The following is a 14268-nucleotide window of genomic DNA, read 5'->3' as shown; positions in this document are numbered from 1 at the left end:
TTCTGATGAGTTCCCGAGTCCTGTGGAGCTGGAAAGGAAAAGTTTGTCTGACCCTATAATCTGCCTGATTGGATCATAACTCCCATTGGTGCACTAGAAAATCGTTACCAAGTGCTCTTGGATTTACTTGTAGCTGATCCAAAATAGGCTGGTCAGAGCAGAGCTGCTTAGATACTTCTGGCTCTATATTATGCCAAACAGAAGGATTACACATCTTTAAAAATCTTCAAAAAATACTTATTTCTCTTCAAACACCTTGAGGTCCCAAGATAGCTTTTAATTTAGAGTTGTGACTTTTGATAACTTGTATTTATCTGATTTAATATAAGGAATGTGTGTGTTAAAAATGCTGCTCAGTTGTGGCTTTCTTCAGCACTCAACTTTTCTCTTCTACATTTTCCCTTGGTTTTCTTTGCAGGCCATGACTGCTGTGAGACGGTGAAGGTGGCACTTTGTGCCTCTAAGGAAGGTCGCCCTGTTCTGGTGGTGGCAGAAGAGAGCTTCAAGTTCATCCAGGATGAAGCCTACGATGCAGCCCAGTTTCTGGCTACCTACGCAGGGAACCAGCAGGCACTAAACTTCACCCGTTTCTTGGACCAGTCGAGACCACCTGCTGCAGATGTGGACATTTTGGATGAGAAAGTGGCTTTGGCATTTCGACACCTGAAACTGCCTGCAGAATGGAACGTGCTGGGAACAGATCAGTCCCTCAACGGTGAGAAGCGTGGGGATGTGTGTGAGGTGTGGGAGAGGAGAGGGGTTAAAAGCCTTCTGCTCTGGGAGCCATCCACCTGTCTTTGAAAATATTCATTGGTCTTAGTGCGCAGAAATGGGACAGGCTGTATACCAACGTGTCGTACTGTGTCTGTGCCCTACACTTTGCACTTCAGCCACCTTGAAATACAGGTCACCCATGTTTTCTTTATAAAATAGAACACAGTGTGGTAAGTGGTCAGAGTCGCAACACGTGCAGATAGGGGTTTTTTGTCTGTGCAGTGTTATGCATGCATCAGCATCACGCTTCTCTGATTTCCTGAAAGAGATGGGTCTGTGGAGGAAGCCTGATGCTTTGGCCTTGTGCCACAGCCTTGGTGTGTTTGATAAACACTGGTTTTATAGCACAGGTGCAAAGGAACTGTAATGTGCGTAAAACGCATTTGATTTCTCTCGGAGAAGCTGGCAGGCTGCCTACAGGCAGCACATTTGATGCCAAAGCACCCTGAGGATTGATCCAGCATCCCTGCCTGTACAGCTGTCTGGTGAACACAGACCCCTCCTTAAAATGAGCCCAGATAATTCTGCAAATAAAACAGAGTAAAAGTGGGAAAGTCTGGCTAACGTGAGCCCTTAACCATAGCAGAGAGTGCTACTGAGAGCTTATAAGCAGAGGTCAGTACTGGCCCAAAGCCTCTAGTAAAAGCAGCAGAGCCAACACATTCAAGATGCTGTGACATGGCTGTAGCCTTGGAGTTCTGCTTTTGATTTTTTGTCACAGGGAAGTTTTAAGGAAGCATACTGGTGCACTCTGGGGCTAATTCCAGTGTTGCTGTAAATTTCTAAGGTATTTTGGCAAATCATTTCACATGAGGAATGTGGCTGTAAGGCATTCCCTATCTGTTATGGGATATACCAGTCTAAACACTGCAACAGGAATGAGTTGTTCAGCACAGCGGTTGCAGTTCTGCTTGCTCTGATGGGGTTTTCTGCAGGATTTTTTCCTGCTTTAATTGTCACTGCCTCAGTGACTGCTTTTGTAAACATGAATGCACGGGCAGGCAGTCAAAGCAGCATTAGCAGACGTTCAGAGATGTGATCCTATTTAGTGGTTTCTGGATAGAAATTCAGATGCTGTTGTCTGTTTACTGGGAGATAAACACTTGGTATCTTTTCCCTCTCCATGGAAGACACTGATGTTTCTTTTTGCATTTTAGAAAGCTGTGATAATGCAGGAATTTCTGCTTTACTGAACCGGTAAAAATATAGTAAAAGGTTGGCAAAGTGCTCTTAATGAAAATTTCAATTGAAGCACTGGATTGTTACTAATTTTGCAGGAAGTTTCTTTTTTTTGTGTTTGGTTCCTCTTTGGAAAAATCAGAAGTTAGGGAAAGGATCTGCTTATGGATTTGCCATAGGATTTGCTCAGCATACACTTACGTGCCTGAAAATCACCGTGGTATAGGCTGTGGCATACAGCAGCAGTAAATGCAACCTTCATCTAAGATTGCTGGTCTAATAAAATGTTCCCTTGCAGTAAGTTTTTTCACATGTAACTGAATAAGGGCAATCTGTTGATGTCTTGGTCTGTTTTTCATCTCCTGGTTTGCTTTTGCTCTGGAGGCAGATATATCTGGTAGTTCTTTTTCACTAAGCTGATTATACATAGGGACTTTTGGGGAATTTTTGTGACTGTGACAGGAAAGATTTGTATATATAAGCATCCTTCTGGTCACGTAACCCTGTTTTGGGAGAACAAGGTTGGAGAGATGTCTCTGATTCATGATGGAGAGCTACATTAGGAAAACAGCACCTCTGTAGTGGTGGTGCTTGTGTGTTAATCTGGGTTGGGAAAGTGGAAAAATCATTGCACAGATTGAAACTGGGGGAGCATGAGAACAATTATGCATATGTTCTGGTCAGTGCCCCTCTAGTGGGACCGCCCATCCTTCATTGCATCACTACCTATGAACAGTTATCTCAATTCATATTTCCCATTTCTCTAAATGTCACTGCCATATACTTCAAATAACCTTCTTGAAGGAGAAAATACTATAGAAATGAGAACAAAAGAAAATGTCAGATCCTTTCTTGAAAGGCTTTCACGCTGCTTCTAAGCTGACATTTCTCTTTGGGCTCGTGTGGATTGGAAACAAAACACTGCTGTTTAGCAAAACCTCTGAAAGTCAGGGCGAGCGGAGAGCCTCAGCCAGCAATCTGGGCACAGAAATGCTGTTACAAGGTGGGCATTGCTGTTAAGCATGTTTGAAAGGAGATATTTCTAAGGGCTCGAGTCTAGAGATAGGTGTGAAGTGGCTGCTGTTCTACAGCAAGAGCTTGGATGGTGGCTCCAGGGTTGAGCACAGCTTGGTGCAGGCTTGTGAGAGGGTCTGGCTCTGCACGGACCTTTCCTTTCCTTTGCCCATTCCCAACTCTTCCTGCAGAAGACAAGGAGTTAAATGCTGTCACGCTCCAAAGGACAGGGAAGATGCTGCCATAACACTGAGTAAGTAAAAGTGCAGCATTGTTGTGGTCCAGAGCTATGTAAGAACTATGTGCTTGCTTATGTTTTGGTTGCCAAACCTGGGTTTTCATTCCTCAAGAGTTTGCCATTGCTCTAGATTAAAGGCACGGTGCATTCGTACATCCAAATTGCTAAGAATGCATTGCTTCAGCTGTGGGCTAGAAATACCTCTAACATTATTTAAAACTGCCAGAGGACATCTGTGAGCATTCCAGTGAAACACCTTTCTTTTTTTTTCCCCATAACCTACTTAAGTTAGCTGTTGCCATTCAGCAAGAGAAGTTTCCTCAGATTCAGTAATCCCAATAGTATGTATTTCATACTATACTTTCTTTACATTTATGTCTTTTTATCTCTTTAGACATCGTTTTCATTTGAACAAATTGAAAATAAACCCAGCATGTATTCCTGTATTGTTCATCAGTATATTTCCAATCCCAGCATGTTTGTGTACAGTATTCTCATTTGCTGGTCCAGAAGACAAAAACTTCTTAGTGCTTAAAAAGAAATTGTCCCATAATTAAATGCATTGAGCAGTATTAATTAATCTAATCCATATGGTAATTTAATTGCATCTGTTTGGTTAACATTGCTCAAAACCAGTATTTATTAATTGATGTTACTCTGGTACAACAAAAAAAGTCTGAAATAATCTGTGATCACAGGCTTTAGTTCTTCACCTAAAACCTGTTGAAAAAAGTGGATTCATTTGGATCTCATCAAGCTCTGAATGAACCTGTTGTGCCAAATTTAGCACCAAGTTCTCTTTTTGTATGACTTGGGCTTTGTGTTCAGCAGCCAATGGTGTGGAGTGTGATACCCAGCCTGGTCCTGCCAGCATCTGTAATGCTTATGTGATGGAGGGCAGTGGCTGTACATAGGGAGCCCCTGGCTAGAAAAGCTAGTTCAGGAAACAGAATCTTCTTCTCTGAAACTGTTGATCAGTGGTCTCACCTCAGAGTTCTTCTTGTTTGCTTTTCCACGGAAAGGTGAAATTCTTTACTTGTTTTTCTTGTTTTGAATTCTTTGCCCTTCTGGTCTGATCATAGAATCGTTTGAGTCAGAAGGGACTCTTAGAGGCCACCTGGTCCCATTCCCTGCAGTGAACAGGGACACCTACAGGTGATCATTGGCTTTAATTAGGTTTCTGAGCTTCTTTATGGATAACTTTCCCCAATAAAATACATATATGTATAAAGCCTGCTCTCAAGCTTTCCTCACATCAGCTGCTGTCAGAGGGGTACTTGGTTTCAGGGCATTTTGGTCAGCGTTCTGTTCCCGTGCAGAATGAGCTGACCTAAATTGCCTTCCCAGTCTCTACCACTTATTTTCCTCCTTCTCCATGAATCCACCTGCTTGAGGTACAGCCTCCTATTTGCAACTTGAAGAAGCCCCCAGAGAAGCCTTTAATCCATATTTTAGAGAAAAGGGCTCCAGAAAGTCTTGCAGTAACTTTTCAGTAGATACTTGTTTATCCACACACAAAAAATATTTCACAGGGAATACAAAGCTGTCGTGCCAGTTATGCAGGTCAGGTCATGGGACTTTGGGTGAGGGAGGTACCACATCCCACCTGATGCTTCATCTTGGTTGGAAAAGACCTTCAGGATCATCGAGTCCACCGTGCACAGTGCTATACCTTTGGAAAGAAGCATGTCCTTGTGTTGCAGGGCTCTGCATGGACATGTGCAGGTTGAAGGCTTTGCATTCCAAGTCCAGAGTTCATCTAAACCACCTTGGGCATGGATGTCTCAGCTCTCTTCATGTATGCTGCTGCTGTCCCGGGGCAGCTGAGTGAGCTGTGCTGTGCTCTTACCTGCCGTGCACTGTCCCTTCCTGGGCTTTGCCCTTAATTGTCAGCTCATGTGAACTCAGATGGCATCCCAAGTTTATTTCAGACTATCCGTAATTAAGGATGACTTTTGTTACCATGGTGTTCCAAACACAGCATTACTTTCAGGTGCTGTGTTATCATGTCTGTCTTAATTACTGCAAGTGCACTGTAACTTTCTAAAGAACATAGTTGTTAGTGCTGTTAAACGTAGGGTTATTTACTGTTCCCTGTGACATTTAGAAGGCTGTTGTTGAAATTGAACAGATGGGTTATACTTTATATCTAGAAATCAAAATTTAATATGTATTCTGAGGATATATGCAACATAAATGCAGGACTGTAATTTTCTATTTTAAATGATTAAGCAGAAAATAAACTAACTAGAAAACCAGAGCAGAATATTTGGAGCTATGAGTAATGATTATGGCTTGTTTGTGCTGCAGTAGGGAGAAAAAGATGACGAAAAAAATAAGGGAGTATCTAAGGTATGGAAAGCTTAGAGAACTTAATCCTTGAGTTATCTATTAGTAGTGAACAGACTGCTTTCAAAACTTCTTTTAGGAAACAGTCTGTTCAATTTGCTCATCAAAATAAGTGGTGAAATCGAGACTGATGGTTCTGATTTTGGTGGTGTGAGCTTTTCAGGTTGGTGCTTTCAGAGTGCAGTGATGATCAGCCATGAGAGCAAGTGATTCCCCATGAGAACATTGGAAAAATCTGTCCCTTTGATGAGCTGCAAGATAGCATTGATTGCAGGCAGATAACTGGAATACCATCTTAGCAGATAAAACACTTAGCAGCTCCCAGGCCTTAGGAATGCAGTTACTGACGTCTTGAAGGCGTCTTGAATATGTACAGCTTCCCAGAAGCACTGAATAGCAAACATCTATATGCAACAGTGCTTCTTGAGAAATAAAGCTTTGTGAGCTCACTGGGGAGGAGATGGTGAGGAAGAAGTTGCCTTGGCCCAGTCTGAAATAGTTGGGAGTTGTGTTTAAACGGTGCGTGGAACCCAGTAGGGTTGCAGTGCACGATGCAATGGACCACATCAGTAGAGATCAGAAAGATCTCAAGAGGATACTGAAAACAGAAACAGAGAATGCCTGAAGAGAGCAGGTAGCAACAACCAAAAAAAACCTTACTAGGAAAAAAAAAACAACAAACTTTCAGGACTAACTATAATGAAATTAGGAGCTACCTTTTTTCTCCACTGGAGCATGTTAAAGGGATGTGGCTGATGGTATTTTCCAGACATAAAGCTTTAATCTGTTCAACTCCTGCACTCCATTTATAGTTTCTACTTAAATGCTTTCAGGATAATAGTTACCGGTTTTCTTTTCCCTGGGTTTGGTGTTCTTTTGTATCTCCTTCTCACCTTTCTCTCTGCCCTCTGATAAAGGCTTGTGTAATATAAATGGGCATGATCTTTTCTGAGCAAACAGCACGAAGTAGTCTGTTCAGCTACAGTACTTGATAAGATGAAAAAAAATATTTTCCTTCCCTGAATTTAATGCCCTCTGCATTGCAAAATAGGAAGCAGAAAATGTTCAACCAGTGTCTGTGGCTGAGAAACCATTGGCATTAAGGTGTTTCTGTTCCCTTAGGTGTTAGTGGGAGTAGGGACATGAAGATCCTTTAGTGTGCTTTGAAAAAGTCTTGTTTATAAGATTAAAAAAGAATTACCCACATTTTTTATTAACTGAACTCGTAACTCCAACCTCTGTGTCTTCACCCTGACCTTCCTTTAGTACCATTGCCTTCTTGAGGTAACAGCTTGTTTCGGGGTTTTGTTCGAGGGTTGATCTGAGCACTGAGAACCCTTTCAGCCATAAACAAGATTTGATGGTAGCCTTTAGAATTTGCTGGCAATACATGATTTTGGCTGAAAAACAAGGGGAAGTCACTATCACAGGAAGAGTAGCAAGAGATACTTTGAGCTATTCCAATCCATGACTTTCTCTTCTTTACTGAGCTGTCTCAAGGTATGGAGGGTAAACTGAGCCATTCAGCATGGATTTCTCTAAATAAATAAGAAGCAAATACAGAGGTTACTTGATGTTTCTTTTCTTTTTTCTTTTATTTAATCAGGATTACAATGCAAGTTCTTACTTAGGGAACAGTTTGTGTGCTCTCAGATGTGTCATACCCAAACCTTTGTTGTTTTTTTTTCTACTTCTGTGCTTTTTTATTTAGTGCTATAAGCACCTTAAGCCTTAATCATTTACAGTTAGCAAAGTACATTTGATATTCTTCTATGGAAATGTTGACCTTAGCTACTCAGATAAATTGTTCATGTGTCACAGCTGCAAAAAAAAAAAAAATTAAAATAATACATCTAAAGTCTTCTGTTTTGCCAGCTGGATTAGAGTGCCCTGCCATTATGGGACAATAATCATATGTTTCAAGTCTTGCCTATTACTAGGAAACAAGAAAGGAACAAAAACAACTTTGGTCTTTCCAGTATCGTGTCTTGCATTTCCACAGTTTTCCTAATTACAAGAACCTTTTTGTTGACATCAAAAGACAGCCATTTTAAGATGAGGAGCTCATGCCTAATGTGGTAGGAGAAGGAGCTCTGGCTACTGCTGGTTAAAGCTTCTGTTGTTCTTCCATAGCTGGAAAAGGAATTTTGCACCATGACAAGACGTTGTAATCGTTGACTGAATTTCCAGCATCCCATGCAACAAGCCTCAGACCTTCAGAGCTGGGATGGCTGTAGGCATGCTGCCCATCCTCCTTCCATCTCCATCATGCAGCACTCCCATACTCAGTGCACACCTGCTCTTGGCTTGTTCTGAGCAACACTGCGCACCAACAGATGTATTTGTCTTTGTATATTAGTAGTTAATCCAGTCCACAGATGGCACACGCCTTTTCACCATAGCTGTGTGAGTTTTAAACACTCCAGAACCCTCTAAAGCCATTGCCCAGGGCCCTGCAGTTGTTGTGTGCACAGCACTTTGTCTCTTTGCTGCTATCATCCATACCCATCTGTTAGGATGGCCTGGAGCCAGTCTGTATGTCAGGCAGATCCTTTCCAATGGACCTGGAGAATGAGTCTGTGTTTAATATGCTCAGGATGGCAGGGTGCCTTGTTTTGTATTCATCTTCTGTGCACATCGTGGTTGTGCAGAGGCACTGGGGCAGTGCTGACTTCAGGTCAGCTGCATGTGTAGCCACCTCCATCCACCTGTATCCACTAATTTGACAGTAGTGAAGATGGTTTTTAAAAAGCAGAGAAAAAAAGATAGGATTTTCAAGAAGTGCATTCAAATGAGCAGATTAAATCACCTGAACATTTGGGACAAGTGGGAGAAGCAATTCCTCTATGGAAATACATGTAGGGATGGGTACCCAGGTGGATCAGGGGATGCATGGTTCCAAGCACCTTTCCAAACTTGCAGTTGGTGTGTGTTTTTATTGGAGAACCAAGAGCTGGTAAGCAGAAGATGCTGCTCCCTAATTGTGCAGCTCTCAGCTAAAGGAGGAAGAGGTGTTTCGATCCAGGAATCCATGTTTATGCTTTTCAGGTCTACTCTGGTGCAAGGCTGTTTGCTTCAGTTAGGAAGATGATGTTCCCTTTCAACAAGGCAGCTGGAGTGGGAGACGATGCCTTGCTGCAACAGATGTGGTCAGAGCAGTGCAACATGTTCTTTATTTGGACAGCAGTCATTTGCTCCAACAGAAGTGCTGTGGTGCTTCCTACATCCGCGGCAGGAAGAGCTGTACTGTTTTAATTATGCTAGCTGACTGCCAGTTTATTAGTGCAGTTATTGTAGGAGCTCTGTGCAAGTACAAGTTCACAGGGTAAAACTTTGGCCATATGCTTTCACTAAGTCCAGTCCTGTATCCACACTTTCTCCTCTCTGCAGCCTCGTCAGTAGTTTTTCCCTTTTGCTGTGTTGTTTTTCATTATACCTTAGGCCCAAAGCTGACAGTCGTTGATTAACCACCTTGTTGGGTTGTTTATTTCTGAAGCATGACACGCTGTTGCACACTTTTTGTACCAAAATCCTTGTTGTTACTCTCCCATAGGCTGAGAATTTGTCTGTAAGACCAGCTATTTCTTTTTTCTCTGATCAGCTGGAACCTCCATTCAGACATACTCGTGTTCAAGATAACATGATTTTGCTTGAGAGTAATAAAAGGATGCTAGGAAGGAAGGATTGGTTTGAAGCCCAGAGATCCTATTTGGAGTCATATGGAAGAGAGGCAGTGCCAGAGAGCTGTAGTTCTTGAATACAGATCAGTTCTTCAGGAGCTGATCCAGAAAGTGGGGAAAGCCTGTGTGTCAGGCAGGGATAACTCCCTCTTTTTTCATCGATTTTCACTAAAGGCCTTAATGATGTCCCTTGAGAAAGCAAGCAAGAAAACAGCAGCGCACTGAAGAAGTGATTTCTCTTGGGGTATGCTTCTTGGGGAAAAAATAATTAAATCTTACGGACATTATGCACTTGCATTTTTTAAATTTTCTATGTAGATTTGGCTGGCAACCAAATTAATAACCCAATAAATCACTGCTGTGATATTAAAGGTATTAAAGCATTGGCATGGTTTACTCAGCTGGTGCATTTTTGTTGTTTTTGCTGCTGCCAGTCGATACTGAAATCCTTTGTTAATTAAAAGAACAAATTTTTATTTCTTGCAGTTTTTTAACCCAAATGCTTTCTCCCTCCCTGCAGAAGTAGCACGCTTTGATCTGCAAATGCTGTATTTCAGCGGTGCATCTGGAGCGCATTTCTGGTGGAAGTTCTCGGGCTGCAGCTTTGAGAGTAGGGGGGATACTTTTCTGAGATGAAAGCTTAGGCTCAAGAGTGACTTTTGCCGAATTAGAAAGTCACGGTTATTAAACATAAAAAGCAGCAGAGGAGATTACTAGTTTATAAATGCTGCTACTCAGAATTATAGTGCTACTGCAGAAAGCTGAGAAAAGCTGGGCTAAGGCACAATCAAGCCAGGAAATCAAAAACCTCATTTTTATGTCCATATGAGAGGCTAAAACTGTTCTCTTTCATAACTGCTCTGCATTTGTTCTTCGGTTGTAATTGATTTTCTTCGTGCCTTGGGACAAATCAGTGTTCCATTAAATAACATAACTCTTAGATTCCTAAAAGCTGGTCCTGGCCATGGGACTAAAAAAGGCTTGGATGTACAGAGAAATGTACACCCCTGAAGATGCCAGGAGCTGTAGGGAAGCCCTGCAGCTCAGTGGTTGTCATGGCTGTCCACAAAGCCCTTCTTTTCACTTTGACTTCTGTGCTCTTTCAGCCTGACCCCGAGACGTCCTGAGCATGTTCAGTCCCACTGGAGCCAGTCCCTTGCTTTCATGCAGCGGTGTCTCCTGGATTTCGCAGCCAACTTGTGCAGAGCGTGTTTTTCCAGGTGCTGCAGTGTTTAGGTTCCTTGGCTTTTTGGCTGTCAGCACCTCTAGTTCCATGCCAGCCATTGTGCTGCACTTGGCATGCTTGTGGCTTGTCTCCAGTAACAAGGATGTGGGGGAATGGCATTCACCTAAACGGCAGCCTACAAATTCTTATTTCTTTTTCTTTCCTTATTCCCAGAGAACATCCCTCGGGAGACACTGATGCACTTTGCAGTGAGGCAGGGCCTGCTGAGGCTGACGTGGTTTCTGCTCCAGCAGCCAGGAGGAAGAGGAGCTCTCAGCATCCACAACCGCGACGGCGCGACGCCCGTGAGCTTGGCCTTGGAGAGGGGCTACCAGAAGTTGCATCAGCTTCTGACCGAGTAAGAATGATTTCATGGTTCATCTGCTTGTTTTTCCTTTATCGTGCTTCCCTTTGCTTTATCCCTGAAGAGTGTCTAATTGGGGAATATTGGTTGGAGGTGGATGGTTGGACTAGATGATCTTAGAGGTGCCTTCCCCCTTAATGATTCTAAAAGCTAAACTCTGCTCTTGAAGAAAATTTTTTTGTGGTTTTGCTTTTACTTTTATTGCTAGAAACAATGGGTGAATGACCTTAGTATTCAAAGTAAGTGCAGTAATACTGTTGGGTTCTTCTGTTCTGTTCACGTTGTTCTGTTTCCAGCTGTGCCTTGCAACCTAACGTGAGTCATAATAATATCAGCTAATTAAGGCAAACCTTATACAAACACAAGTGAAAAATCTTGTCTTCAAACAAGTACAACTGTTGAAAGGAGTGCAGCTAGCAGGCTAGTGGCTGTGACTGTCACATTTGTACTTCATTGATCTACAGGTTTTTTGGTTAGATGAAATTGTAACAATTCTGTTGAACTAAAGCAGTGTCTTGTAGAGAATAGATATCTGCTTGTGTAGGTAAGAATTTAAGTAAAAATTAATGCAAGAATTTGCAGCAGAAACTGTTCTGTTCTACGAGGTGATGAGAAGCAGCCAGATCTTGCCAACTGCAGCAAGTAACTTGTTGTGTGAGCCATCACTGCAGCGTTTGACAGAAAAACTTCAGAAGATGGAAAGTTACTTTTGAATAGCAAATGTTTGGCTTACTGGCTTTAAAAGCTGCAGCTAATAAAGACAAAGAGCTTAAATAAGTTCTGGGGCGGGAGGGCTGTTTGTAAAAGTTTTGGTCTGCATGTCTGCTGTTCTGATGCCCAGTTCTCTTAAGCTTTGTTATTAACTTTGTTTTCCTGATGGGAAATTTCAGATGCTTAGGGTTTATGTTCAGTGACCCAGTGTCATGTTTAGGACTCTTCTGTGTTGTCCGTGCTCTCACGCAACGTTTCTTTACGCTACAAATTGTAATTATTCTGTTTTCTATAGTTGTTGGACAGGATGTTAGAGGCAGCAAAAAGTAAGTTTGGCTGCTCGTGTGCTTGCATTTAAGTTTCATCTGAGGCAGTGAAGCCAACCACATAGCAGGCAGGGTGAGGGAGAAGGTGAGGGGTGGGACAGGAGCTGTACTCTGTCTGACCTTTTCTTCACCACTGTTGGCTGGGATCAATGCAGAGATGGTAGCAGTGTTTCTCTTTTTCCCACGTGAGTTCAACAGCAGTCATAATGTGAAAATACTCAACGGTCTTGTAGGCTGCTTTATAAAACTGGAATAAGCAAATTCATCCTGAAACTGCAGCCAAGAGCTCCAAGGTGAGACTAATGATGCTGACAGAATTTGCATACTACCACAAAGTCTGAGTTGACCAAAACTTGATTATAAAGCTCACAGCAAATACTTTGATCTGAATGAACAGAGTCGATAATTTTAAAAGATATGGGAAGTAAACAGAGCTGTTACAACTGCTGTTTATGTATTTGGTAGTGTGTTTCACAACCAATTCCAATGCAGTCCTTTCTTGGTGGGAAAAGAAGCAAAAGCACTTGGTTATGTGGCATTGCCCGCTGCTAATCACTGGGACAGCTGCTGTTGGGGTCATCGAAGGGATTCCTCTGGTGACCTTTGCAGTACGTCTTTGAACACGAGATACTGTAGTACCCTCAGTACCTTTTCCATCAAGGTGCTGCTGGCTTCTGTTCTTTTTACTGTATCCTAAAACCATGTAGGTGAGGTAAGCAGAATTACGGCTACTTTCCCTCTTGGGTGGAAATAATATGCCTAACCATCTGACAGGTGTCAGATGCAAGGTGCATCTTGTTGCTCCAAAAAGCTTCCAGTGGGATGGTGGCTGCGATGAAGGTGACCTGTTTCCATAGCAGAAGTTTCATTATGCTTGGTGCTTTCTGCAGTCGCAGGGGATCAGGCCATACTGGGAGGAGAAATAGTGAGTTTCAAAATAGGGAAAAGCAGCCAAACTCCACGACAAGAGTATATATTATTTACGTGCTGTCAAAACACAATGGATACTGTACAATCTCTTTTCTGCACTCTCCTTATGCACTGGCTGTATAAACCATGCACACACATTTGGCACACAGTGTGTACCACTCAGCAAAATACGGAGCAGCAACGCATGTTAGTGAGAGCTTGTACAAAGGAGCCATTATTTTTACAAGTAATTAAGCTCCACTTTGCAAAATAAATGAATGCAGCATGTTTTGTGTTGCATTATCCTTGGGGGGATTTTATTGTTGCTAATTTGCAGGACCCTGCATTTCACAACTCTCCATCAGTGTGGGGAAGGGGTGATGTTCTGCTGTAATTAAGGCAGAATCATTAAAAAACAGACAGAAAACCTCTGTTGGTGCAGTTTTGTCTGGGTTCAGTTGCAGTGTAAATATTTTTCTCAAAAACTAATGACACTGGTGACATTTGGAATTTCTGTTTGTCAGATGAGCTTTCCCTTTTCAGCTCTTAAGTTCATTTTAAGGATGCAAGATGCCTTCCACTGCGGAGCTGCAAGTCTGGAAGCTTCTTTTACTGTAGGCTGGAGCTTGTGATGTGCGTCCTCTGGCAGAAATGATGCACCCAGAGCTGCTGGCGGGGCTGGATGCACCTGATCCCCCATAGAAAAGCCTTGGGAAGAAGGCAGCACGCGAAGCTCTCTCTGAATTTCAACAGTTCCCAAGTGCGGGAGAAGTGAATTGAAAAAAGAAGGCTCCTTTGTTGAAGCCTGCTGCTTCCTCATGTTTAAATTGGGCAATGCTGGCTGCAGGGCGTTGGCAGCTCTGCTGTGCTGTGCAAAGACAGGGCTCCAAGGAGGCAGCAGGGCTCTAACCAGGGCAGGGTGAGTAACTTGGCCTCTGCAGCAGGACGGCTGCGTTTTGCAGTAGTTGATGTTTTTTAATATGGTTCGGTGTAGTAACATAATCTGTCTGCCAGCTCCATGTTCTTCAGTGTAAGTCAGGCAAGTAAAATGGCTCCAAGAAATAGCTCGTGTTCTGAATTTCGGAGTCGAAGTGCTATTCTGTAAAACTCTGATTTTGTAACCTAATTTCATTTCTGCAGAGCAAAGTTCCATCCGGCAGCCCAAAAGTATCGGTTTTTTTCTTTCAGTGAAGCCAGATGTGTGGTGTTCCTTTGCAGCTGAGAGTGAGGGTAGGAGAAAAGTAAAGTCTGCAAGAAAAACTCCTGCGTTTTCCAGTCCGTGCAGAGGGGAAGATACAGAGCACAAGTCTCTTGTGTTTCTAGCATTCACTTTGCTTTTCTGTTTTCTCTGCTGGCCTCTCATTACCATGAAGCACTTCTGTGTGTCTCTGTGGCTCAAACCTCCAGGTAGCAGCGTGGTGTCCCAGAATGTGAAGCCATAAGCCAGTATTAGTGCAGATTTCCAAAATTCAACTGACCTAGATTTAATTAACACACGT

General features: G+C 42.7%; 1 protein-coding gene across 8 annotated transcripts in view; it reads left to right on the top strand.

Moving 5' to 3' along the window:
* AKAP13 (A-kinase anchoring protein 13) overlaps positions 1–14268 on the top strand; it is a 199102-nt gene that overhangs the window by 81104 nt on the left and 103730 nt on the right. For all 8 annotated transcript variants that reach the window (XM_085234171.1, XM_085234170.1, XM_085234174.1 and 5 more), the window contains 2 exons: positions 419–715; positions 10634–10817. In XM_085234171.1, the coding sequence (XP_085090297.1) occupies positions 419–715; positions 10634–10817 (481 nt within the window). The remainder of the gene's footprint in view (positions 1–418; positions 716–10633; positions 10818–14268) is intronic.

This window comes from Meleagris gallopavo, chromosome 12 (genome assembly GCF_905368555.1).
Source record: "Meleagris gallopavo chromosome 12, MGAL_WU_HG_1.1, whole genome shotgun sequence".
Classification (NCBI taxonomy): domain Eukaryota; kingdom Metazoa; phylum Chordata; class Aves; order Galliformes; family Phasianidae; genus Meleagris; species Meleagris gallopavo.
This window is presented reverse-complemented; position numbering and strand designations above follow the sequence as displayed.